The sequence below is a fragment of the Camellia sinensis genome, chromosome 11 (assembly GCF_055761805.1).
Source record: "Camellia sinensis isolate YWXY chromosome 11, ASM5576180v1, whole genome shotgun sequence".
NCBI lineage: Eukaryota > Viridiplantae > Streptophyta > Magnoliopsida > Ericales > Theaceae > Camellia > Camellia sinensis.
In genome coordinates, this window is record NC_138971.1 from 60,496,420 (window position 1) to 60,521,891 (window position 25,472).

The 25,472-nt window shown below is 36.2% G+C and overlaps 1 protein-coding gene across 1 annotated transcript; it reads right to left on the reverse strand.

The window, feature by feature from the left end:
* Positions 1–16,185: 16,185 nt before the first annotated feature.
* Positions 16,186–19,371, reverse strand: CRR3 (chlororespiratory reduction 3). The gene is made up of 3 exons (XM_028213395.2): positions 19,007–19,371; positions 18,768–18,907; positions 16,186–16,436 (listed from the first exon to the last, which is right to left on the reverse strand). The coding sequence occupies exons 1-3, from the start codon at positions 19,270–19,272 to the stop codon at positions 16,312–16,314; spliced, it is 531 nt and encodes a 176-aa protein (XP_028069196.1). The 5' UTR covers positions 19,273–19,371; the 3' UTR covers positions 16,186–16,311.
* Positions 19,372–25,472: the final 6,101 nt, after the last annotated feature.

The following is a 25,472-nucleotide window of genomic DNA, read 5'->3' on the forward strand; positions in this document are numbered from 1 at the left end:
AAAATTGTGTTTAATTGAACTACCTTTGGGTTTTGATTTCTCAAATTGATCTTTGAAACATGTAATATTATGAGTTTTGAAGTGTTTTCCAGAAAATTAGCCTAAAAGGATCGAATTTGGTACATTGAAACTTGTTTTTGAGCTTGAGGTTCAAATCTGGAAATTCCAGATTTTAGACTCACGCTCGAGCAGAGTGACTGGCGCTCGAGCGTGATATTCGCGCATCCAGCACTTTACACTGTTTTACAGTCCGCTCGAGCGGGGTACTGGATGCTCGAGCGAGGACTTGTGTCACACGCTCGAGCGGGTATCGAGCGCCCAATCGAGCGTAACTTTTACACATCCAATACTTTTGGCATGTTTTACATTCCGCTCGAGCGGGGTAACTCGCGCTCGAGCGGAGTATTTTGTTTGCCTATACGCTTAAGCGGGTAAACCCACGCTCGAGCGGGACCCCTGTTTTCTGAAAATTTTGTTAAGTGTTTTAAAAGGGCATCTTTGCATCCTCATTTCATCCTAGGCATTCTTAGGCCTAGTTTAAGGCATCTTAATGAGGATATTGATGTAGGACCACGCCGAGTCGAGTTAGGGACTAAGTCTTTGATTCCCGAATATGTAACTTAGTGTGTGTTCGTTCTGTAACTGTGTAGGGTTGGCTTTCGGAGACGCGCTCTCGCTGCTTATAGCCCAGAACTCTGTGAGTAACAATGTTGTAAAGATATGTGTGAAAATGAATATTTTCTGAATGATCAACCGAACTGTTTTCTGAACTGTTTACTGTTAATTGAATGAATGTTTGTCCTTTATTCTGAACTGTATTATGGCATCCTTAGCAACTGCTGTTACTGTTACTGCTACTGTTACAGAGATCTCTGTCAGTTCCTCTCTTGGAACTTATGTTTACTATTACGATGGCCATCATTGACTGTTCGGTCTTTTAAGACCTACTGTTTACTGTACTGTTCTGCTAATGGATGTACCACATATGACTGTTATGACTGAATGACTGATATACTGATTCAATAAACTGTTTTCGTTACTGTAAGGACATTCATTCTTAACCTCTTTACACATTATGTTATTCACTGGGCTTTAGCTCACTGTTTATATATATATGTAGGTGTTCAGGCACCAGACCGGAGCTAGGAGCGTGGGTTAGACTCCCTTTTGTCAAAGCCATCCACTATGCCTCACTGCGAAGTTCCGAGCCTGTCAAGCTAGGGCTTTTGGGGTGTTTTAGTTTTCCCCCTTTTTGTTTATGTTCTGTATAGACTGAATGGTATTGTACTGTACTGTTCTAATAGGGATTAAGTCCCTGTCATGAATGATTATATAAATTGTACATACTGTTTTGGTACTGATTGTATATATAGATATGAAAGTCTTTTTGCATACAGACTGTCACAGCTCATTGGACATCTTTTAGTTACTGTTTTGGCTTCCGCCAGCCCCTATACTCTGTATTACTGTATTACTGTTAAGCAGACATTCGGTAATCTCGGATTACTGGCTGGTTACGGTGCTAAACCCATAGGGGCGGGTTTGGGTCATGACATCCTCAAGACTCATAAGATTGGCAAGTGCTCTAATATGGCGGTCAAACTGCATTTTAACAAGGCGTATGACCGAGTTGAGTGGGATTTTCTTGAGGTTGTTCTTCGGAAAATGGACTTTAATGAGAAATGGATTAAATGGGTGATAGAATGCGTTACAACAGTGACGTTCTCAATTTTTGTCAATGGAGCTAAGCGAACTTGTTTTAAACCATCGCGAGGACTCCGTCAAGGAGATCCATTATCCCCCTATTTGTTTCTTCTAGTGATTGAGGTACTCTCAAAGCTTCTGCACCAAGGCCTCAAGGAACATCAATTTTTGGGGCTCAAGGTTCGTAGGACTGGCCCAATGCTATCCCATCTGTTGTTTGCGGACGATGCCTTATTGTTTTTAAAAGCTGATTTGGACCAATGCAGAAATATTCTTCGAATCTTGGAGGTGTATTGCAAAGTTTCGGGATAGTCGATTAATTTTGACAAATCAGGGATTCAATTTTCAGCGTCAGTAACACCATTGGTGGAACATCAAATTTGTAATTTAATGCAGATGAGACCAGTGGGGGCTGGGGAAAAGTATTTGGGATTGCCATCGTGTTGGGGTCGCTCCAAAAAGGATGCTTACAATTTTTTGGTAGAGTGGATGATGGATAAGCTTCAAGGTTGGAAGACAAAATTTCTATCTCGTGCTGGCAGGGAAATTTTACTTAAACCAGTAGCGCAAGCCATTCCGACATATGCTATGGCTTGTTTTCATTTTCCCAATAATTTGTGTGAATCAATGAACTCCATGATGAGCAATTTTTAGTAGAAAGGTGATTCAAAGAGTAGAGGGATTGGCAGCTTGGGATAAACTGTCCTTGCCAAAAGCCAAAGGGGGTTTGGGGTTTCACGATTTTCGAGCTTTTAACAAAGCCTTACTCGCTCGACAAGGATGGCGTCTTCTCAAGTACCCCAACTCGTTTGTAGCAAGGTTCTTGAAGGGTATTTACTTTCCTAATTCTGATTTCTTACATGCTTCGAAAGGAGCCCGAGCTTCTTGGGCTTGGGCGAGTCTCCTTGAGGGCCGCAAGATTCTACAGCAGGGGATGCAGCGGCAAATCTCAAATGGGGCTTTAGTCAATTTTTGGGAGGATAAATGGGCTCCAACGGATAAGGATTTCCGCATCAAAACTGTAAGCCAGCTGGGTGCTCCATTTCGAAAGTTAAAGATGCTATTAATCCGACCACTAAATCCTGGAATGTGGGGCTGCTGAAAAATTTGGTCTCACGATCGGACATCCGCAATATCTGTGCCATTCCCATTTCGATTGCCAACACAGATGACACTCTTATTTGGCACCATGATCCTAAGGGCCTGTACAAGGTCAAATCTGGGTATCAAGAGGAGATCGTGTTCCAGCAAGCTCAGCTCACTGACAAACCATCCACTTCTTTTCACATCCCTGAACCGGTTTGGGAAATGATCTGGGGCCTTCCAGTCCCTCCAAAACTTAAAGATTTCTGGTGGTGTTGCTGTCACAACTCTTTGGCGACGAAGTAAAATATCTATAAACGTAGATGTACTCGGGATGATGTCTGCCCGGTTTGTCATGGTGAGCCCGAATCTATTGAACATTTACTGTGCGAGTATGCATGGACTAAAGCTGTTTGGTTTGGTAGTGATTTGGGTTTGACTTTCCAGGTTGGTATTACGTCTATATTCAAATGGATGTGTGATCTGTACGCTGCCTTCTCCAATAGCAAGGATCGGGTACTGTTTTTCAGTAAGGTATTGTGGGTGAGTTGGCACATTTGGAAATCCAGACATGATTTGGTTTTTAATGGCTTGTCTGTGGATCCCATATCTACCATTTTCCAAGTTTCAAGGGATAGTCTGGAGTTTCCTTCAGTGGCTTCCCAACATCATTCTGGGGATAATCTCAATCCTGCACCAGTGGCAGTTTCCAATGGGGGCTGGACAGCTCCTTCACCTGGATGTTTTAAAGCAAACTGTGATGTGGCTATGGCTCCAGATTCAACCTCAGCTTCTATTGCAGTTTTGTTTCGGAATTGTGAGCTAGTCGATGGGGTTGTGCAGCGGCTAGAGGTGCACTCTGTCATGCAAGGGGAGGCGTTTGTGATTCGCAAGGCTTGCCTCATGGCCAAAATTCTTAATCTCTCTCAAGTTGAAATTGAAGGGGATAACAAAACAGTCATCTCGCTTTGTGTTTCCGAGGACGCTCCTTCCTGGGCGTGTGCTCCTCTCATTGTGAATATTAGAGCTTTAGCTCGATGTTCTAACCTATCCTTCCGCTGGTCACCTTGGACGGAAAATGGGACAGCCCACTGGACTGCGAGAGCCTCTCTATTTGGTTCTTTGCCAGTTAACTGGGTGCTAAATCCTCCTAAGCCTTTGGTGCAAGCTTTGAGCAGAGCTCTGTTTTCTTTGCTTAGTTTTGTTCCCCTGTTTTTCTTTAGTTCCTGTGTTCCAAAAAAAAAAAAATTGGGAATTTGTAGATCCTTTTTTAAATCTAGTTTGAGTGGTAATATGACTTCAATTACAACTTTGTTATCTCCATAGTTACTCATTACAGATGAATGATTGAAAATAAATAAATAGAAAAATGTTATTTACCATAAAATTATATTTTGAATTTCATTCCGAGAATGAAATGGATGGTGTAAATTTAAAGTTAAGTTAGTTGAATGTGGTCCATAGAATTTTTTTTTTCTTTTTTGAATTTCTAGTATTGTTGAGAATAAATATTAAGCTTATGTTCGGCTTTGGATAGATATAGATCTCAAATCAAATGATTTGACTTTATCATTGAAAAAAAAATAACTCAAATTTATATATGAAAGTTTATGAATTTTAAGGTTGAATTAAATAATTTTATCATGATATATTTAAAATAACTATATAAAATTAGCTATTTGAATCATATAAAGGCCCTGTTTGGTACAGCTTAATTTCAACTTATTTCAGCTTTCAGCTTAATTTAAGTTATTTTGATGTGTTTGATTTAGCTTATAGCTTATAGCTTTGTGGAAGTCAGAAAACAGCTTATTCTTTAAGTGGGGCAGGAGATGCTTTAAGAATAAGCTGGAAATCAGCTTAAGCTGAAAGTTATAAGTTATAAGCTGTTTAGGCATAAGTTATAAGCACTTTCCCACAGCTCTACCAAACAGGGCCAAAGGATGTTCTTTCTAGCTATAAAAATCATACTAACTATTTATATTCTCTCTCACAACTTGTCTTTTATCATTATTTTTTAATCTATTTAACATTATTGATTTAAAATTCACATCTATCTAAGCGGATTCTAAGTGTTATAGTAGTTGTAACAAAAGACATCATTAATAAAAGGTAGGCAATTTTTTTCATAATCCAAGTCTGTGGGATTCACTATGGACTCTATTTAGAAGATCTAAGTCATTCATTTTTTAGGACCATCTACAATGACAGAGCTAGAAAATTAATTTAGTGAGGGTAGCTATTAACTACAATCTCAAGTTTTTCCTCGTAATCAACAAAAATAAGATAATAATATTTTTTGAGCTAATACTAAGCATAATGTTTATTACAAAATTTTTAAGATATGAGCAAGTTCGTACAACAAAATGTTTGATATTTCTCTCAAAATCCAAACTCCAAACCTGTCTTTAGAAATTTAAAGGAACAACCAGTTGAGCTACACTCAAATTTTTTTACAATTGATCCCAACGGGTTTTCATCTTTTAGAAACTTGTCATAGTAGTATCATTATCAATGTCATGGGAAAATAAAATAAAATGTTCTACGTATACAACTAAGATCGCTTGATTTTTTAGCACAAAACACAACAAACCAAAATTCATAATTTTATCACAAATAATCACAAATTAAAATCTATAGTTTTAACTAATCAAAACACATGTGAGATCTTACATAAAAATGAGGGGGTGAGTTGCAAGATCCGTATTGAGGGGTAGATGCATACCTAATAGAAAATGGGAGTACATTTCATACAAGTCAAAAGTTACATTACTGCTACTACTACTACAACAACAACAATAACAACAACAACAACAAAAATAAATAAATAAATTTGAAAAGTGGGGGGGAGGGGAGGGGAGGAGAGAGGGGGGGGGGGACGTGACCCCCTTGGACCATTCTTACTTTCGTCCCTGGTCATATGTATATATCATTTATAAAAAAAAAATAAAACTAAGTTGATTGAATACTTATAACATTTTCATTTTAGCGATGTATTGTCTGTTTTCAAAACATATTTGTTCATTTTTTTAGACAAATACGATAAAATAAAGAAGCTATAATCATCAGATCAATCTAACTTTTTTATAGATTATATATATAGAACTTTCAAAAATTGAACAACTTACTATTCATGACTTAAAAGTCCAGACCTTTCCCTTCACATTTCTTTTTACACACTTTCGTCTTTACTATTGCCTTCTCTGAGCCAAAATTCTGGCTCGACCACTGCCCACTACTGCCCGCTTTCTCCTCTACCAACTACCGTCAACCTTTTTCCCATCTTTCACTCTTTCCATCCATCTACAAATCCAAATGCATTTACCTTAAAGAATATATATATAAACAACAAACAACCAAAAAAAAAAAAAAAGAGAAGTAAAATTTATATTTAAAATTTATATTTAAAATATATATAATAATTATAAATAAATAATATACAAGATTTTGGGTATCATTTTCAATATTTTTGGTGCAATTTGCATTATTTTTAAAAGTGAAGTCGAAACTACTTCTGACTTTGGTTCACCAAACAAATTGAGATAGTTCGGTCTTTGGTAGCCAACCAATTTAAATTTGTTTAGATTTTGATAGCCGAACATAGCTAATTAATCAATCTCAGCCTATTTGGTGGGATATGGCCGAACAAATATGATTTGTTCAGCCGTTTCCAACCGAACAAACCAACTTTGTTTGGCCATGTCTCACTGAATAGACAAAATTTGTTCAGCTCTAGTTCGCTAAACAAAACAAAAATGCTGAAAAGAATTTGTGAAATTGGTGGTTGCGAGGGAGGCTATGGAGTGATGATTGGGCGATGGGGGATTGCAAGCCATGGCAGTGGCATTGCAGGGTGGTGCTCGGAGGTGGTGATGGCATCGGCGGTGGCTATAGTAGTTAAAGATGAAGGCATTAGGGTTTGAAAGATTGAGTGTAAGGAAAAGGTAAGAGGTTAGGAATGAAGGTATATGTGAAAAAAAGAAGTGTGTGAAGAGATGAAATAAGATTTTTGAATATTTGAGGGAGGTGAATTTAGAAAAATAGTGTTGTTAGGATCAAGCACTTACCATCTCACCAAAATTCATAGGTAGTGGTAAAGATGCAACTTTATTTCCTTATATGCTTGGCAACGCAATGCCCCACACTAAGTGGCAGGTGGGCATGAGGGGTTGTGCTATAAGTGCCAACATGATGGGTTGTCAAGCACCGATGCCACGTCCATACGTGACAGCGAGTCCACAAGGTGATCACTGGCCCTGTAACCAACAATTATATAAGGAGGTAAAATTATGTGTAAATAGAATTAACCCCCATTCCTCTCCATTTTCCCCCTCCAATATATATATATATATATACCATTTTACCCTTACACAATGACCAAAAAGGCAAAGAAAAACAATGCCTAGCTCTAGTCAACCACACCTTAGCTTTTGACTAAATGCAACGTAGCTTCGCCCAGCTCTTTTAACCACTCTTTCCAATCGCTGCTAGTACTTCCTTCTCCCATCATCGCTGTCTTTACCTTCTATACTACCTTTGTCACTATCTCCTTCTCACATCGTCGTTGCCTTTACATTCTGTGTGGGTGATTTTCCGACCACACTGCCCGCTTAGTATCCAGCTGGAGAGCACTGGCAGAATAGATGGCACCTGACTGACCTGCAACAGAAATATAAGAATCCCGCGGTGGTTTCGACCACCCGGGGGCACTTCGACGATCAAGTCAGTATATCTCTCAAAGATAAATCAAGTACTAAACTCACAAGCTTGAGTATAAAAAACATACCTCTGACCCATGGGGGTGCCTCTATTTTATAGCCAATACAATCCTAGTCCCAATAGGAGCCTGGCCCTAATGGACTTAGGATTATTGTTAACTTGGAACTCCCAGTGAGATTAGGATAAACTCTCTAAGAGTCTTATCTTTACCCAAACTGAAGTCTTCTCCCAATCTAGGACTCTTGTCCATATCCAAGTTGAGTTCCCTCTTCATTCTAGGACTCTTGTCCCTTATCCGCTTATCTCGGTTTTCGATATCTTCGGAGATAACCTCGGCCTTGCCGAGATCACCTCGGCATCACGACCAGGACACGTGGCACCTCGGCTGACATGTCGGCGTCACCTTGCCAACAAGTAGCAAGGTGACGCCGATGTGTCAGCCGAGGTGCCACATGTCTTGGTTGTTGTGCTGAGGTCATCTCGGCTAGGCCGAGGTTGCCTCCGAAGATATCGGAATCCGAGATAAGCGGATAAGGGACAAGAGTCCTAGAATGAAGAGGGAACTCAACTTGGATATGGACAAGAGTCCTAGATTGGGAGAAGACTTCAGTTTGGGTAAAGATAAGACTCTTAGAGAGTTTATCCTAATCTCACTGGGAGTTCCAAGTTAACAATAATCCTAAGTCCATTAGGGCCAGGCTCCTATTGGGACTAGGATTGTATTGGCTATAAAATAGAGGCACCCCCATGGGTCAGAGGTATGTTTTTTATACTCAAGCTTGTGAGTTTAGTACTTGATTTATCTTTGAGAGATATACTGACTTGATCGTCGGAGTGCCCCCGGGTGGTCGAAACCACCGCGAGATTCTTATATTTCTGTTGCAGGTCAGTCAGGTGCCATCTATTCTGCCAGTGCTCTCTAGCTGGTTACTAAGCGGGCAGTGTGATCGGAAAATCACCCACACAATTTGGCGCCGTCTGTGGGAAAGAAAGAAGAATAGATGGCCAATGACGAACAGAAGGCTCAAATTAGAGATAACGCTCCTGTTGGGAGTCGGAGACCTATCGATCTCGACGTTGAAGGGGACGACCGCAACACAGAAACTCGTGACCAGAGTCACAGAGTGAAAGACGCCGGCCAGGAAGGTGACGCACCAAAGACAACAGATCGAAGCGGATACTACAACGAAGATGACCTCCAGGTATGGAAGGATAGATACCTGCGGAGGAACGAAGACCTTTCCAGAAGGGATGCAAAGACAGGGGGCATGAGCGCTCCCAAGGAGATAACATTCAAGTATAGAAAAACTCATCCTGAGTGAGCAGATCCCGGATTCCAGATCCTGGATCCCGGATCCAAGAAGACATGATCTCAGCCTAGACAAGTAGGCCCGAAAATGAGAGCTCAACCTAAGTGAGCAAATCCAAGATTCCAGAAGATAAGATCTCGGCATCTGAGTCCGAGAAGAGAATAGCACAATGAGCAGATCTCAGATCCCAGAAGATAAAAAGGAAACACACAAGATCAGACTAAAGTTGGCCAGAATTGAGAAGTATACTAAGGCCGAGGAAGACATGCCGGGAACAAAGGCGTCGAAACAAGAAAAGAGAAACGGCTCGCCGATGCGAGGCCAAGAATCAAACTCAGGTTGGAGCCAAGTAAGATCAATAGAGAAACCAAGGCCGACAACCTCGGCTTGAATTCAACCTCGGCGACAAGGTCGAAGCTACATGTATGATGAGAACCCAAGTGGATTTTAAGTTCACACTGGGGGCGCAGAGAAGAAGAATGCGTTTACCACTTGTTGAAATTTGTAGCAATTTACAAGTTGGTTAAACCAATATGATGCTTAACCGAAGTTAAGCTAAGATGATGCTTAACCGAAGTTAAGCCCAGATGATGTTTAACTGAAGTTAAACCGAGACGATGCTTAACCAAAGTTAAGCTGAGATGATGCTTAACCGAAGTTGAGCCCAGATGTTGTTTAACCGAAGTTAAGCCCAGATGATGTTTAACCGAAGTTAAACCGAGACGATGCTTAACCGAAGTTAAGCCCAGATGATGTTTAACCGAAGTTAAACCGAGACGATGCTTAACCAAAGTTAAGCCGAGATGATGCTTAACTGAAATTAAGCCGAGATGGTTCCTTATCTTCACTTGTTGAAATTTGTAGCAATTTACAAGTTGAAGCTAAGCTGAGATGATTCCTTATCTTCACTTGTTGAAATTTGTAGCAATTTACAAGTTGGAGTTAAGCTGATTCCTTATCTTCACTTGTTGAAATTTGTAGCAATTTACAAGTTAGAGTTAAGCTGATTCCTTATCTCCACTTGTTGAAATTTGTAGCAATTTACAAGTTGGAGTTAAGCTGATTCCTTATCTTCACTTGTTGAAATTTGTAGCAATTTACAAGTTGGACTTAAGCCGAGATTACTGTTTCTCTTCACTTGTTGAAATTTGTAGCAATTTACAAGTTGAAGTGAAACCGAGGTTATAGTTTGCACACTTATAGCAATCTACAGGTTGGTCCAACCAAAGAAGATGCTTAACACTTGTTGAAATTTATAGCAATTTACAAGATAACGTTAAGCCGACATATGATCATCTGTTGAAATTTGCAGCAATTTACAGGTTGAGGAAGGAGCTAAGTATATTTAAACACTTGTTGAAATTCGTAGCAATTTATAAATAGATTATTGTTTAACACTTGCAATGTTAATCCTTGTTGATCCCTGTTACAGTATATGTTAATCCTTGTTAAAATTTGTAGCAATTTACAAGTAGGCTAGACCGATATCACCTTTTAAACACTTGTTGAAACTTGAGAAAAAGTTTACAAAATTAACATTGAGCAGTATATGTTTCACACTTGTTAGAATTTATGAAAAGTTTGCAGGTCAGTATCTTGCCGAAGTAAAAGTTTTGTAGCTATTATACCCGAGGTATGTAACCCCGAGAAGATTGCACAAAGGAGGCAAAGTATGAAAGGCATACAAAATATTCTAAGTATAGAATCATGCAAGAGCAGTTAGAAGAAGATCAAAATAGAATTCATCGTGATTGACACGCCTTCACCTTACAACATCATCTTGGGAAGGCCATAGTTGCATGCAATGGGGGCAGTTCCTTCAACATTGCACCAACTACTGCGGTTCCCAACAGAACATGGGATCGAAGAAGTCAGAGGGGATCAACTGCAGGCGGAGAATTGCTCCATGGCAGCAATAAAATCCACCTGCAGCATTCAAAAACCAGAGAAGGCAGAGATTGAAAACGAGGACATAGAGGTCCTAAATGATGTCGGCAAGGAGCCAGCCGAGAAGAGTGAAGAGGCACTGAAGAAAATCCTCGTCCAGGAGGGGGATGAAGAACGTTTCTTTCTTCACAAGTTTAGCTGAAGAAGAAGAAAGAGAATTGGAAACTTGTTTGAGAGCAAACATTGAGGTTGGCCAAACCTGTAATCCAACGAGCAAGAGGACCGACGTTGATGCACGTCAAAGCAGTAGAGGAAGAAGTAGACAGACTTCTGGAGCCCAGGGCCATTCGAGAAGTCAATTACCCGACATGGCTATCAAATATAGTGGAAGAAGAAATGATAATCAAGGAGCAAGGAATGTTAACATCGGCCAACAGCAGACATTTTTCAGAAGCAAAAAAGGTTACATATGCAAAGAAAACAAAAGTACAAAGATGAAGACCCTAAGAACTAGGGACTAAGGCAAGAATGTCGAACTAATCTACTTCAAACGGTTGACAATGGTTCAGCATTAGCAGTCAACTGGAAGAGCTTCTCTACCATGATCTCGACAACAATTTCAAGAAGGGACGTAAGACTATGCAGAAAACAGAAACGAAGACAAGAATCTGGAAATACAACAAGAAAAAACAAGAAAAGAAAAATCAGAGTCAAGAAGATGACAAAATTCAAGAATAAAGCCAAGTGCACAGGCACTAAGTAAGTATGTGAAGAAACAAGAAAAGACACGATGCTAGCAACAGAAAGCGGATATGACAAGAACAGGTGCCAGGCATTCAAACAATTCAAGACTTGAAGACAGACAAAAATAGAAGGCAACAAAAGGCAAGTAAACAGAATCAGAAGAGTTATGAAAGATTGAGCTTAATAGCAAGTAAAGAGTTTATGAACCTACCAAGTGAAATGAACGCCGATATGAAAATCGCCGGAGTCAAATAGATGACTGGAAATCGGGAACTCACCAGAGAGTGTAAGTAGAGCAGTTACAAAGCTCTTGGAATTTACGAATTAATGGAACAAGAAACCTCGGCTAGGAGGTGTGATCTCGAGCAGCTTGGAAAGCATGAAGCTTGATTCTTGACACCAGTGGACAGTAAAGTCCAGAGAACTTTGAGGTCGGCGAATTTGATCTCGGACAGCGGGGCACAGATGAACGAACAGTGTAGGTTCCATCACCTCAGAATGCCGAGGTAATAGAACCTAGGGGGCAGTTGTGGGGATATATTTTCTGAGTACCAACAAGTAGCAAGGTGACACCGATGTGTCAGCCGAGGTGCCACATGTCTTGGTTGTTGTGCTGAGGTCATCTCGGCTAGGCCGAGGTTGCCTCCGAAGATATCGGAATCCGAGATAAGCGGATAAGGGACAAGAGTCCTAGAATGAAGAGGGAACTCAACTTGGATATGGACAAGAGTCCTAGATTGGGAGAAGACTTCAGTTTGGGTAAAGATAAAACTCTTAGAGAGTTTATCCTAATCCCACTGGGAGTCCCAGATTTGCAGTAATCCTAAGTTCATTAGGGCCAAGCTCTTATTGGGACTAGGATTGTATTGGCTATAAAAGAGAGGCACCCCCATGGGTCTAAGGTATGCTGTTGATACTCAAGCTTGTGAGTTTAGTACTTGATTTATCTTTGAGAGATATACTGACTTGATTGTCGGAGTGCCCCCGGGTGGTCGAAACCACCGTGGGATTCTTATATTTCTGTTGCAGGTCAGTCAGGTGCCATCTATTCTGCCGGTGCTCTCCAGCTGGTTACTAAGCGGGTAGTGTGGTCGGAAAATCACCCACACACATTCTATTATCACTGTTGCCACCTTATCTTCTTTCTCTTTCTTTTCCACTGTAGCCTCTCATCACTACTGCCACCTCATCTTCTTTATTCTTCTTCTTCTTTTTATTTTTCCTCCTAAATCGTCGAGACCCTATCCCTTACTGCAAATCCCTAACCCAACCCCTTCATTCTCAAACGACATCCTAATCCAGCTCTATTTTCGTCGCAAACCCCTATTATATTCCTTTCTTCTTCTCCCTTGTCCTGTCATTCTTCTTCATCTTTGTCCCTAATTCCCTCTCTAAACCCTAAATGAGAGAGATTAAGAAAGGAGAAGGAACAAGGGGAAATGAAACCTCTAGATCTAGGGTTTAGGGAGAAGGGTGAGGAGAATGAGAAAATGATGAGGTGATAGGCAGGGGTCGCTGATGGGTTACAAAGGAAAGGTTGGCAGGTGAGGGGAGTGACAGGGTAACAGAATGGATGGTGGAGATGGGTGGCGAGAAGATGAGATAATTGCGGGTGATCAATAGAGGCGGTAGAGGTGGTTTGGGCAACAAAGGTGGTCTCGATGGTAGGTAGGTGAGGGTGGTAAAGTTGGGATTAAATGGGTAATAAAAATTCAAAATTCAAAATTTCAATTGAGGTGTCCAAACGAATAGGATGCCCATTTAAATTATGGAGATACATTTAGGCCTCGTTTGAAAATAGATTTTTTTAGTAATTTTTTGATTTTTTTGTTAAAATGTGATGTAAAAAAAATTAGTATATTTGGGATAACTTTTTGACTCTTTACGAAAAGATGTGCAAAAAGTAGAGAAAAAAAATAATCTTTGACTTTTTGATATGAGTTATTGTTTTTTTGATTTCTTTAGTGACTTTTTGACTTTTTAGTTAAAAGAGCCACTTACCAAACGAGGTCTTAGACCCACCTTTATCTATCACAATATTTTTTAGTGTACATCAACCACCAGTTCAGCTTGTAATTTTAGTTATTGTTTATAACAAGATCTTTTAAGGGTTTGTCACATTACGTATAATAACAATTAGGGTTTGGCTGAGCGTATGGGTTTTATAGGTCTATTTAGAATTGATTTTGATAATTTGAATTGTTTACTTTTTAAAATTTATTGAATAAAATATTTGTATAAAATTAAAATGATTGGATATCGATAGCTATATATTTGAATCAAATTTATATTATAACAATGGATAACTATTTTTAAAATTATATATGTCATCTATTTTTTTAAAAATAAATATGATTCAAATATATAGTTGTGAATGTCTAAACCAAACCCAAGTTATCTTCAGAGTTGTCCAGGTGTGTTCAAGCCCAAATTTTAACCAGAAATTGTCTGTCTAAATCCGACCTAAGTTGCCCGAATTGCTCAAAAAATTGAGTTTTTTTTTTTTTTGGGTGCAACTAAGTTAATTAATTTGTCAAAATTAGACTCTATTAATATTTTTTTTTTTTGTAAAACCATAATAATGTCAAACTAAATAATTTATATGATGTAAGAGATATAAGAATTAAAGAATCGATATGCCGCTACGGGGGCTTTTACAATTTCTAGTGAGAAAAAATACAAGGTTTTATATTGTGTTATTTGTGTTTATAATATATATTTAATGTGATGTAATAATTTAAATTATTTTAATATCATCAAATCACCAATAATTTATATACATATTTAATATTTTTATATATTTATGTGTATATAAATCGGGCTTTGGATTGCTCGGGTTATTTGGTATCTTTGCCTAAACCTGCCCAACTTTAATTTAGACTTTTGAATTTTTACCTTAAAATGTACCGAATTCAAAAATATTTTTTTTAAATTCTAAAAAGTTCAAACTAGGCTCAGATTGCTCAGGTTAAGCTGTAAAAGTTACCCCCTAATATCATGGAGACAAATTGATAATAAACAATAATATTACAAACCCTCCCTTATCAATCTAGAATTTATTTATAAAAAAAAAACAATGGCTTAGATTGATTTCATATGTAAACCTCACACTTTATCAATTCAATTTTCACTACACAAATATATTCAGAATAAATTTAGCATTCGTATGACTGAGTTGTTAGCATTTTTTTATAATAAAAAACGTAAAACCTATCTTTAAAATAAAATTAAAAAAGAAAAAGAAAAAGAAAAAGAAAAAACCTAATAATATAATGCAAAGCTTGAGGCATCACTTTTGAACTGTCCTCTTCAAACCATATTCCCTGAGAAGCATCCATTTGAAAGGCGCATGTGCACCCATGTGCACCCGCCGCTTGCCACCGTAGCATCATCACCATATGCCAAAAACCTCCCATTCATAAGGTATGGTTGGGATTGGAGTGTTTTAATAATTTTTTTGAAAAAATTACAAAAAAAATTAATTTTTTTTGAAGGTACCTAATATTAAAATTTTATAAGATAAAAGATATATAATATTTTTATAATAGTTAGGATCTCTTAACATTTTTACAGAAAAAATTCGACACAGAAAATTTTTAATTTTCGCAGATAAATTTCTCTTATTTCACACAAAAATTTTATCGATAAACCTTAGTTAATAAAAAAACATATTGGACATCTCCTACTACATAAACTTGAAAAGGAATGTTTTCACTAATTTTTTATTTTTAAAGATTTGACTTTTATAATAAAATAAAAATAATTTTTTAATTTTGTTAATTTAAACTCCAATATTTTTTTATTTGTTCTCAATGTAAATCATCTACTTATTTTCGTTGAGTAAAACTGAAAGGAAAAAAAAAAAAGATGATATTTTAGCCTCTAAACCTAACGAAAAATTATATTTTAAACATTTTGTATACAATTATATTGAGTTGAACGAGTAAAATAAATTTTTTTTTTTTTCGGTTTTACTCAATGAAAATAAACGAACAGTTTAAATTAAAAAAAAATTAAAATATTAGGGTTTAGATAGGTAAAATAAAAAAATGTAGGGTTTATTTTGTTGCAAAGATTAGACTAGAGTTTTTTTTTTTTTTTTTTTTTTGTTATTTCCCCTGAATTTTTTTAGTTAATGTGTTTAGAAATTTGTTAAAACAGTTATTTTAATGTTTAAATTATGTTAGTTTAACCCCAGTGTATAACAAATGATTATGTGTTGTAAAGGCTTGTTTTAGGGACAAAACCAGCAAAAAACAAAGAAAGGAATAACCAAATCATACGTTTACATCATTGGAATGTACAAACTTGCAACAAAATTGTCACAAAGCAACATACGCAGTTCACCAAGGACAGTGAGGCAGTTAGCTGAGAAGTAGATAATGGAGCGGATTTGGATAAATCCGATCCAATCTGATTATATATCCGATTCATAAATTACTGAGACGAACTAAAAAGGTCTGAATATTAGTCTTATTTGCCATGTAAAAATGGGTGTAAGAATGCTATAATAGCAAAAAAAATTGACAGGGTTGGATTTATTGATTGGACATCTGAATAAGGTGGATTCGGATTTGGATTCGGATTTGAATTGGCCATTATCGGATAATCTGTTAAATTTGGATTCAGATGGATGACTAATAAGGTAGTGTTGAATTTTTTGTATTTCGGCTGAATCTGATCTGTTGATGGGCCTATGTGAGTTGATCATGCAACATCTGCAAATATTTCAAGCAAATGGATGCAAATCTCAGAAGCCTTATGTTAGATAGATGCCATTTCAGATATGAGGTCATAATTTATTATACAAATTCACAAAATATAATTTGTATCAAATGGGGTTGGAAAAAAATGAAATTTGTTGTTACATAATTAGGTCATCAAGAAAAGGGGTACTGAATGGAAGCTTTACGATCCCAGAAGCTACTAGAAATGACAAAATCCAAATTGGTAGAACGAATTGGAAGACGGCCATCAAAATATTTTTCCCTGCAAAGTGATTCCAAAGAACACAAATTAAGCTAGTCGCCAAGAAGTGAGAGTTAGTTCAGAAATACCATGGAACGAGCTGATAAGTGAATCGCAATAGGAGGGTAACAACATATGTAGTTAAGCATTTGAGAGATGAAAAACAGATTAGAGCAGCAAATGATACCACCAACACCCCTTCATGAAGTTAAAATTATTGAGCCAACAACACAATGGAAGCTTAAATTCCCAGTAAATTCCGCATAAATTCCCTGTAAATTTGATAAAGTGATCGATGGCAATGAGAAGAACTTTCCTTTCTTCTGCAGCAAAACAGTTGAGCTCTTGCGAAAAAGTGTAAGGTATGAATTTTTCCAATTTTCTACTGTGCTGGCGTGTGTGTGTGTGTGTGTGTGTGAGAGAGAGAGAGAGAATGCTAGAAAAATGTTTCATCCAGTAATTACCTAAAAATATTCTATAAATAGAAGCCCCAAAAAAAATTTAAGAAGCAATAACTAGAAGCCAAGAAATTGATTAGGAAAATATGCATATGATGATTTTTTTTATCAGCAAAAAAGAATTTCTTTATTAATGAGATAAAAAAAAGAATTACATCAATAAAGGACAAAGAAGCACGGAAATCTACATCATAGCCAACCCGACTCATCCCAAGTAGGTTGGCACAAGAAAGGATCGCAAAATCATGTGCAAGCACTTCCAACAAAACCAGAAAAAAAGGTTGGCAAGAGGTCAAACCAAAACAGAAAGGAAGCAAGAACAACCGAAACATTACCAAAAACAAACAATGACCCAGCTACCCTATTCCAGAATCAGCCTGAAAGCAACAGTATAAACTTACTTCCCAAACCCAAAATCATCAATTAATATGCATATGATTAACAAGACATGCTAAGAGAATAGATTACTGCCCTCATTTATTTCACTGTAATGTGTTGTATAAACGATAGTTTTCATATGCTTCTTCAAGAAATTTGTTTTTCCTAGACAATTTACAATAATACATCTAAACTATTTGCTCACTGGACTGGTAGTTTGCTTGGACATATGTTCTTGACCATGCATGAGTGGATGCGGACATAAAGGAAATTGCAGCTACACATGCTTGTTCGCCTTAACAGCTTAGACTATGAAATTTCTGTAACCCAACAAAAATTGGGCCGAATTCAACTTATATATTTAACTTTGAATTAGAGTCATCTCCTGGATCTGAGTTAGGACTTGAAAAAAGACAATGGTCTGACACATCCCTTTTATGGAGCAGCAGAGTTGTACAACCGCTTATTGAAAAGGGACGTTTATTGCGAAAGATAAATCACCAAGATTAAAATTTAACAACTATTTTACCATCTTTGTTAATATGCCCATACCTGATGATCTACATCTACTGACAGCTTTGAAGGTTCGACTACAAATTGGTTGTGCTATACAACAAGTTAATACCACCTATGCAACTACCCTTCACTATCAAATGACATATAATGTTCAAAACCATGCCTTTGATGTCCACTACATAATGTTTGTTCTCCTCCTTTAGGAATGGAGTACAAGCTTCAACTCAATAGTTGCAGATATTAAAGACAACAATGAATATGCAAGGACATAAAAAAATATAGTATCACTGCCTTTAGGTAAATCACATCAAAGCAGAAGTTCTGCCATTTAGGATGAAAACTCACCCCAACTATTGAGGAAGAATCAATAATACATTACATATGTACTCTCTAAGCCCCAAATTAAAGCTCCACAAGAAGATGGAGAGCAGACAATCAAATCTAGGGTTGAGCTTCCACACAAAAGCATGGTCATTTTTCAACTTTGTTATCAAACTAATGTCTTTTGGGATCCTCAATGCTATTTGCTGGGGAATCGGGAAGCCCACGAACACGCAACAATATCGGGCTAATCTGTCGGTGAGAGACTCTAAAGTCCACATGCATACTACCAAGGCCCAATATTCAATAGAACATTGCTCTCAGATGGTTATAGACTATGGTATCTTAAGCATCTTAACCTAACCATAAAACTAAATTCCTGAGTTTCAATTTCAATCAAATATATATATATATATATATATTGGTCAGTAAAGAATTACAACAAAAGAGCTGATAAACAATAGTTTGACTGGTTAACCGTAAACTCGTGCACTGAATATTCTTTAGTATTATTATTAAATTGCACAAAACAACAATTTTTTCTTGTTTCTTTTTAGGACTACCACAAACAGAAGAACTATTAATCAAGAAATTGAGTGAAAAAAACACAGAATTACACAGACAGAGAGCTCAGAATCTAACAAAAAATGAAACTAAAGATGAACAAATAGCAGATTACCAATTGAGTTAGAAGATCTCTCAGTCCGATCAATGATCCACTCTCCAGTCTCCCGGAGCTTCCTTTCCACAGGCCCCTCAGACTCTCCCACTGAATTCGAAAAGATTGAATCAAACAGAGTCTTGCCCTGTTCCGAATTCCTAAAAAAATTGAAGAAATCAAAATTAAAATTGTTCAGCACCACAACAAATAAGCATTATTTTCCACAGAAAATCAGCATCAAATGAAGTGGGTTTTGCCTGTTGCTGGTGTCTCTGTCCCGAAAAACACCGGCGCCTATTACTTTTTCGATTTCAGCAACAGAGGGTTGTTTTTGTTTTTGTTTTTGTTGTTTCTGTTTTAATTGGAGATGCTTTGCTGCTGTGGTTGAAGGGTTGGGAGTGTTTATCCTATGCAATGGAGGCTTTGGATTGGTATGAGGAGGAGGAGGAGGACGGTTATTGTTGGATAGAGAAGCAATAATAATGTGAGGTTTTGTGGAGGAAAGGGAGGTTAAAAAATGCATGATGACTCTCTCTCTCTCTCTCTCTCTCTCTCTCTGTGTGCGCCACTGGTTCGCTTCTTGGTATGGTATCTGTATGTGTGTATATCTATGGTGTGTATGTGTGGGATGTATGCACGTTATAATTTAAAAAAAAAAAAAAAAAAAAAAAAATTATACAATTTGTTTGAGTCATAATTAAAAAAATAAATTATAAATAAAAAAAAATATAACCAGAGTATATACAGGACATTCTTTTTAAAAGTGTATACATTAAAAGAAAAATATTATAATACACATCCTTATGTATCTTATAATTAAAACAGGGGTAAATTATAAATATATTTTCTAAAATTTATTTAAAATATGAATTCTCCCTATATTTTGGAATATTACAAATACTTTCATGTTAGAATTTTTTATTTAACAGAGTTAATTGAAAAAGTAAAATTCCTAACTATTTATCTATACAATAATAAAAATATCTAAATTATTAATTAAAATAAAATTTTAACATTATTAAAAACTGTAATTAACTTGATGATTTATTCATAAAATGACTTAGTTATTATGAAATTAAAAATCTTAGGAGACATAATGTAATTTCTAGAATCACATAGGATAATTTATAATTTAAATAAGCCTCGGGGAATGTGTTTGTAATTTACCCAAAAAAAAGGGCATTACTTTAATTCTCTAAATCATAACTAATATATATATCATAACTAAACACAACATGAGTCATAATTAAAATAATATTATAATTAATGAAAAAAAATTAATTGTAACTAAAAAAATTAGCATAACTAAAAGGGGGATTTTTTTTAAGGTCCATGGTATTAAGATTTTATAGCATAAAGGACACTCAATATTTTCATAATGTCTAAGGTCCCTAAACATCGATCCAGAGAAAATTCAGCCCAGAGAAAATCTGATTTAGAGAAATTCTAAAAATTTCTCTGGACTTCACTCTTCAGAGAAAATCCGGGCTTTCCAGAGAAATTTCTAACTTAAGCCTTCGTACTGGTGTACTGATCGTGAAATTCTGAAAATCTGATCGTGAATAACTAACACATATCGTGAACGGACCAACAAAATTTTTATTCTCATTCGTACTGGTGTACTGAAGTGTAACGACATCATAAAGCCAAAAACACCAATACATATCATATTTAAAACTATGCCCTCAAACGTGCGATGTGGTGCGAATTCCAAAACATAAAGATCTCAAAGTATGATCAAGCGGTTCGAAGTGTATTGGGGATGTGGAGAGTGATTTTGGGAGTGGGGGATTCATGCCATTATCTACCTAACTAATTAAAGGTTGTTTTCCACTTCAATGAATTAATAACAGTTTAGAAAGCATCAAACTTGGAGTGAGGATTATCCAACTCCAATTTTCTTAATTCTGTCTAATAAAAGCAAGTTCTCAACTTTGACATTTATAACACCATGAATTTGTTTTTCTAAGGGAGTTTGAGGTTTGAAAGTCAGTATAGGCATTTAAATTTACAGTTTTCTGGAATCTGAACTTTGTCTTTCTAATCACAAAGAAACAGAGTCATCTTTAAGATCCGAACCCATTGCTTCATCTGAGATATTTTTCTTTATGCTTGTTTTATTTTTATTTTTTTGATCAATTAATGCTTGTTTTATTTAGATGACATGTATTGTATCGTATTCTGCAAGTTCTCTCTACCATTAACTTGTACAGATTCATATTGATTAAAGAGTCAACAGGTAAGGGTTATTTCTCTTTATTATGATAGTTGATGTCATCTATCATTGTACAGATTCAAATTAACGCCTTCATCTTTGTCCAGAGAAATTCTAAGAAGTCTAGAGAAATTTCTCTCCAGAAAAATTCTGGACCTTCCAGAGAAATTCCTAAAGCCTTCATCATCTTCTTTGTCTAAAGAAATTCTGAGAAGTCTAGAGAAATTTCTCACCAGAGAAATTCCTAAAGCCTTCATCATCTTATTTGTCCAGAGAAATTCTGAGAAATCCAGAGAAATTCTAGACTTCCCAAAGAAATTTCTAAAGCCTTCATCATCTTCTTTGTCCAGAGAAATTCTGAGAAGTCCAGAGAAATTTCTCTCCAGAGAAATTCTAGACTTCTCAAAGAAATTCCTAAAGCCTTCATCATCTTCTTTGTCCAGAGAAAATTCTGAAAAGTCCAGAGAAATTTCTCTCCAAAGAAATTCTGGACTTCCCAGAGAAATTCCTAAAGCCTTCATCATCATCTTCTTTGTTCATCATCTTCTTCCTTTAGAGAAATTCTGGGAATCCAAAGAAATTCCAAAACAAAATCACTTCCCAAAATATGCCTTGGAATAAATAATTCCCATGTTTAATCATTTAATTTATTTTCTTTAAAAAAAATAAAAATTGATATTTAATCTATACACACACTGATATTTAATCTCTCTCTCGGTAGCTTTGACAAAAAAAAAGATTAAAATTGATGTTTAATCTCTCTCTCGGCAGCTTTGACAAAAAATACACACACTGATATACACATGACACAGCAGCACACACGGGTATGGAGACCATAGAAACCCATTTCTCTCTAATCTCTCTCTCTGCTTGTCCGATCTATACACACATGTCTCACATGGAGGGGAGTAAGCACCCACTTCTATCAAGAGACGGACCTATCTCTGAAACTATCTCTCTCTCTCTTAGACTATCATCTTTGGTTCTATCTTGTGATGGGTTGGAGGGGTGTTAAAGTTGGTGGACCAAGTGGAAACTCAATCTCTCTCTCTCTCTCTCTGTTGAATTCAGGAAGAGGAGAACACACGGATGAAAAGGGAAGGAAGTTATGATATGAGGGGTGGGTGTCTAGAGAGAGAAAAGGTCGTGAGGAAGGTGTGGTTCATGGGGGTGGGTTGCATTTTGAAAAGGAGAGATCTCACACTCTCTCTCTCAGGTTAGGGAGGGAGAAGGAGATACACACATCCATTTTGAGAGACTCCATACACAACACAACACACCACATTGATATCAATCATTTCATATGGCGTCGTCGAGCCATGGTAGAAGACCTTCATACGCCGGTTCAACCGGAGCAAGAAGTGACCGAGGAGTTCTTGACATAGGGATCTTAGATTGATCGAGCTGGATCGATGAGAGAGAGAGAGAGAGAGAGAGAGAAGAGCAGCGATGAGAGAGAAGAGGTGAGACGTGAGTCTGAGAGAGAGAGAGAGAGAGAGAGAGATGAAGGTTTGAAGCCGTGAGGTACACGTGAGGTTGAGAGACCTTACACATCATAAAATAATATTATGAATCTCTTCCATTACTAAAAATAGAAGAGGAACCTTAGACTAATTTTCCCCTAACTAAAATTACATATGATATATTTTTTTTAATGGAGTGTATATCAAAATTTCCCATATTAAAATTCCAGTATATATAATTTATATTATGTATATATAGCTAGAAAGCATGTGAGCAGGAAAATATCTACCATTTCGGATAAGCAAACTCACAGGTGTTGTTGTGGGTCTTGTAATTTGTCCGGTTTGGATTGGGTTGATTTAAATCCACTTGGTGCTACGGGTGCACAACCCAATTGGATAAGTTCCAGTAACATATATATATAGGTTTTATTTATTTATTTATTTATTTATTTTTAACAGAACATATACATATATGTTATGCACGAGGCTTTTCGGGTTTCATGCATAATATTTTAATTTTAAATTTAATTAATTTAGTGATATGATTTGATACTAGGGATTTTTTTTTTAGGGTCTCTGATATTAAGATTTTATAGCATAAAGGATATTCAATATTTTCATAATGTCTAAGATCCCTCAACATTGATCCAGAGAAATTTCAATCCACATAAATTTGCTCCAGAGAAATTCTGGACTTCCCAGAGAATTTCTCTGGGTTCAATCCAGAGAAAATTTAAATTTCTTTGGATTCATTTTGACCAATTTTCTCTAGTTTCAAATTTCTTTGGGTTCATTTATAAACCAGAGAAAATTCAAATTTCTCTGGATTCATTTTAACCAATTTTCTCTAGATCACAATATCATTTTATGAAATCATTTTGGCAGACCTTAGACCAATTTCTCTGAGTTCAAATTCAAATTCTTCCTCCAGAGCAATTCTTTGATAGCCTTCATCATCATTATCATCATCATCATCATCATCATCATCATCTTCTTCTTCTTCTTCTTTCTACATCAAATAAGTAATTGTAATAGCACCATGAAAGCCATATAAGCAATAACACTTTGATAGTATCAACACAAATACACAACATGACAAATGATTAACTGGAGGTAGCATGAGGCAATAACAAAGCTTCCAGAGAAATTTGAACAACCCAAAGATCTACCAGAGAAATTTGAACAACCAGAGAAATTTAAACAAACCAAAGACCTACCAGAGAAATTTGAACAACCAGATAAATTTGAACAATCTAGAAAAATTCTCTGGTCCAAACCATTGCAAGGTTTATGTTCTTAAATCTGTTGTTTAATTAATAGTTGGGGTTGATTTATTCAATTGGTTGTTGTTGTTGAAGGCAGAGAAAACGGTAAACAAATCAAAAAAAAAATTAAGCAAACCAGAGAGAATTTTTTTAGTTTGGAGAGAATTTCTCTGGTTTGGACCAGAGAAATTCAAAGCTAGATGGTTGTTGTTGTTGTTGAAGGCAGAGAAAATGATAAGGAATTTCTCTGGATATCTACAAAGTTGTGTCCTCATGGGCATTGAGGTCATGAGAGCATCCTCTCAGGCATCCTCTTGCCGTCATCGAATGAGGAATCGTCCGCCATAGCAACAAGCTTGAATGTGTTTTGATTCATCGTCAAATCGATGTCAGTTAGGGTTGAATAGGAGTGCGAGGCATTTCTGAAATCAAATTCGGAATTGGCGGTGGTGGTTGAAGCGGTGGCGTTGAGAGGGCTGTGAGTGTAGGGATCGAGGCCCCGAACGATGAGCTCTCGCTTGATATGACTGTTCCAGTAGTTCTTGATCTCATTGTCGGTTCTACCTGATAATCTTCCAGTTATCAATGACCATTTAAAAAAACAAATTCAACAAAATCAACAATTGTAGTTTCATAATTTGGATTTCCTTTTTGGATTCTATTTGATTGCCGAGAAAACAAATTCATAGCTGCCAAGCAACTAATTCAAAAAGTTGTCATGATTTCTTTTTTTCAGATGCGAAACAAAAGCTGATGAAAAGTAATTAGAAATGAAATTGAATGAGAGAGAGAAATAGTATACTTGTTTCTGAGCAAGCTGTGAAGTTTAATAATGAATTCGTCTTCTTGTTCAGTGAAATTCCCTCTCTTGAGATCAGGACAGAGATAGTTAATCCATTGGAGTCTGCAACTCTTGCCACAGCGAAGTAAGCCTGAGTCAAATTTCTCTGATATATGTTTAGGGACCTTAGATATAAAAAAATAATATTGTGGATCTCTTCCATTATTAAAAGTGAGAGAGGGACCTTAGACTAATTTTCCCTTGATACTATATTCTAATCCTAGTAGACTTGACTTACTTGCCTCCATACTCTCACCTTAACTAAGCTCTTCTAATTTTTTTATTTTATTTTTATTTTTTTACAAAAAAGTTGGGTCAAATACAATCATTTTTGGAAATTTTGCTATTCCTATGATTTGGTGCTAAAGAGATTCTAAAATTATTGTCCAAGTTTTGTAGTAAAATATATATATATATATATATATTTAATTCAATAATTCATTCATTAATTATTTATAAATTAATTTTAAAATTTTAATAAGAATAAAATGCTTATTCCAGTACTTTTCTCAATGAACCACTATTGATTGCAACATATCTTAGGTTTTATTGGTTCCACTTATTTTGCACTGGATTTTAGTTTCAAATTTGTACTATTATATAAGTAAAAACGTATGACTTTTTTGAAGTTGAAAATCTCAACCTATTTTTCACATATTTTTTGAATTTCATAGTACTTAAAATATAAATGTCATCCTATAATTACTCTAAAATTTAATATTTGGAAAAGATTGAGAGCTTTAATGAGCTGGCCCCCACATACAATATGAATTTTTTTTTTAATTTTTTTTTTTTAAACTTTGCCACATCACTAGAGCTCAAATTAAAATTCTAAATTTAGAACTCCGTATCATTTCCCATTAACAAATTATGGAACTCTTTGTTTGTGTTCAATATTTTCTAATTCATACCATATTTATTGAATTAACAATAATA

Bases quoted from the DNA above. Each gene is read 5' to 3' on its own strand.
- CRR3 (XM_028213395.2), bottom strand. From the start codon at position 19,272: ATGCATTTTTTAACCTCCCTTTCCTCCACAAAACCTCACATTATTATT. The intron at 18,908-19,006 runs GCAAAACCCACT...CAATTTTTTTAG, and splicing joins GACAGAGACACCAGCAACAG to GAATTCGGAACAGGGCAAGA. The intron at 16,437-18,767 runs GTAATCTGCTAT...ATCACTTTGCAG, and splicing joins GAGATCTTCTAACTCAATTG to GGAAAAATATTTTGATGGCC.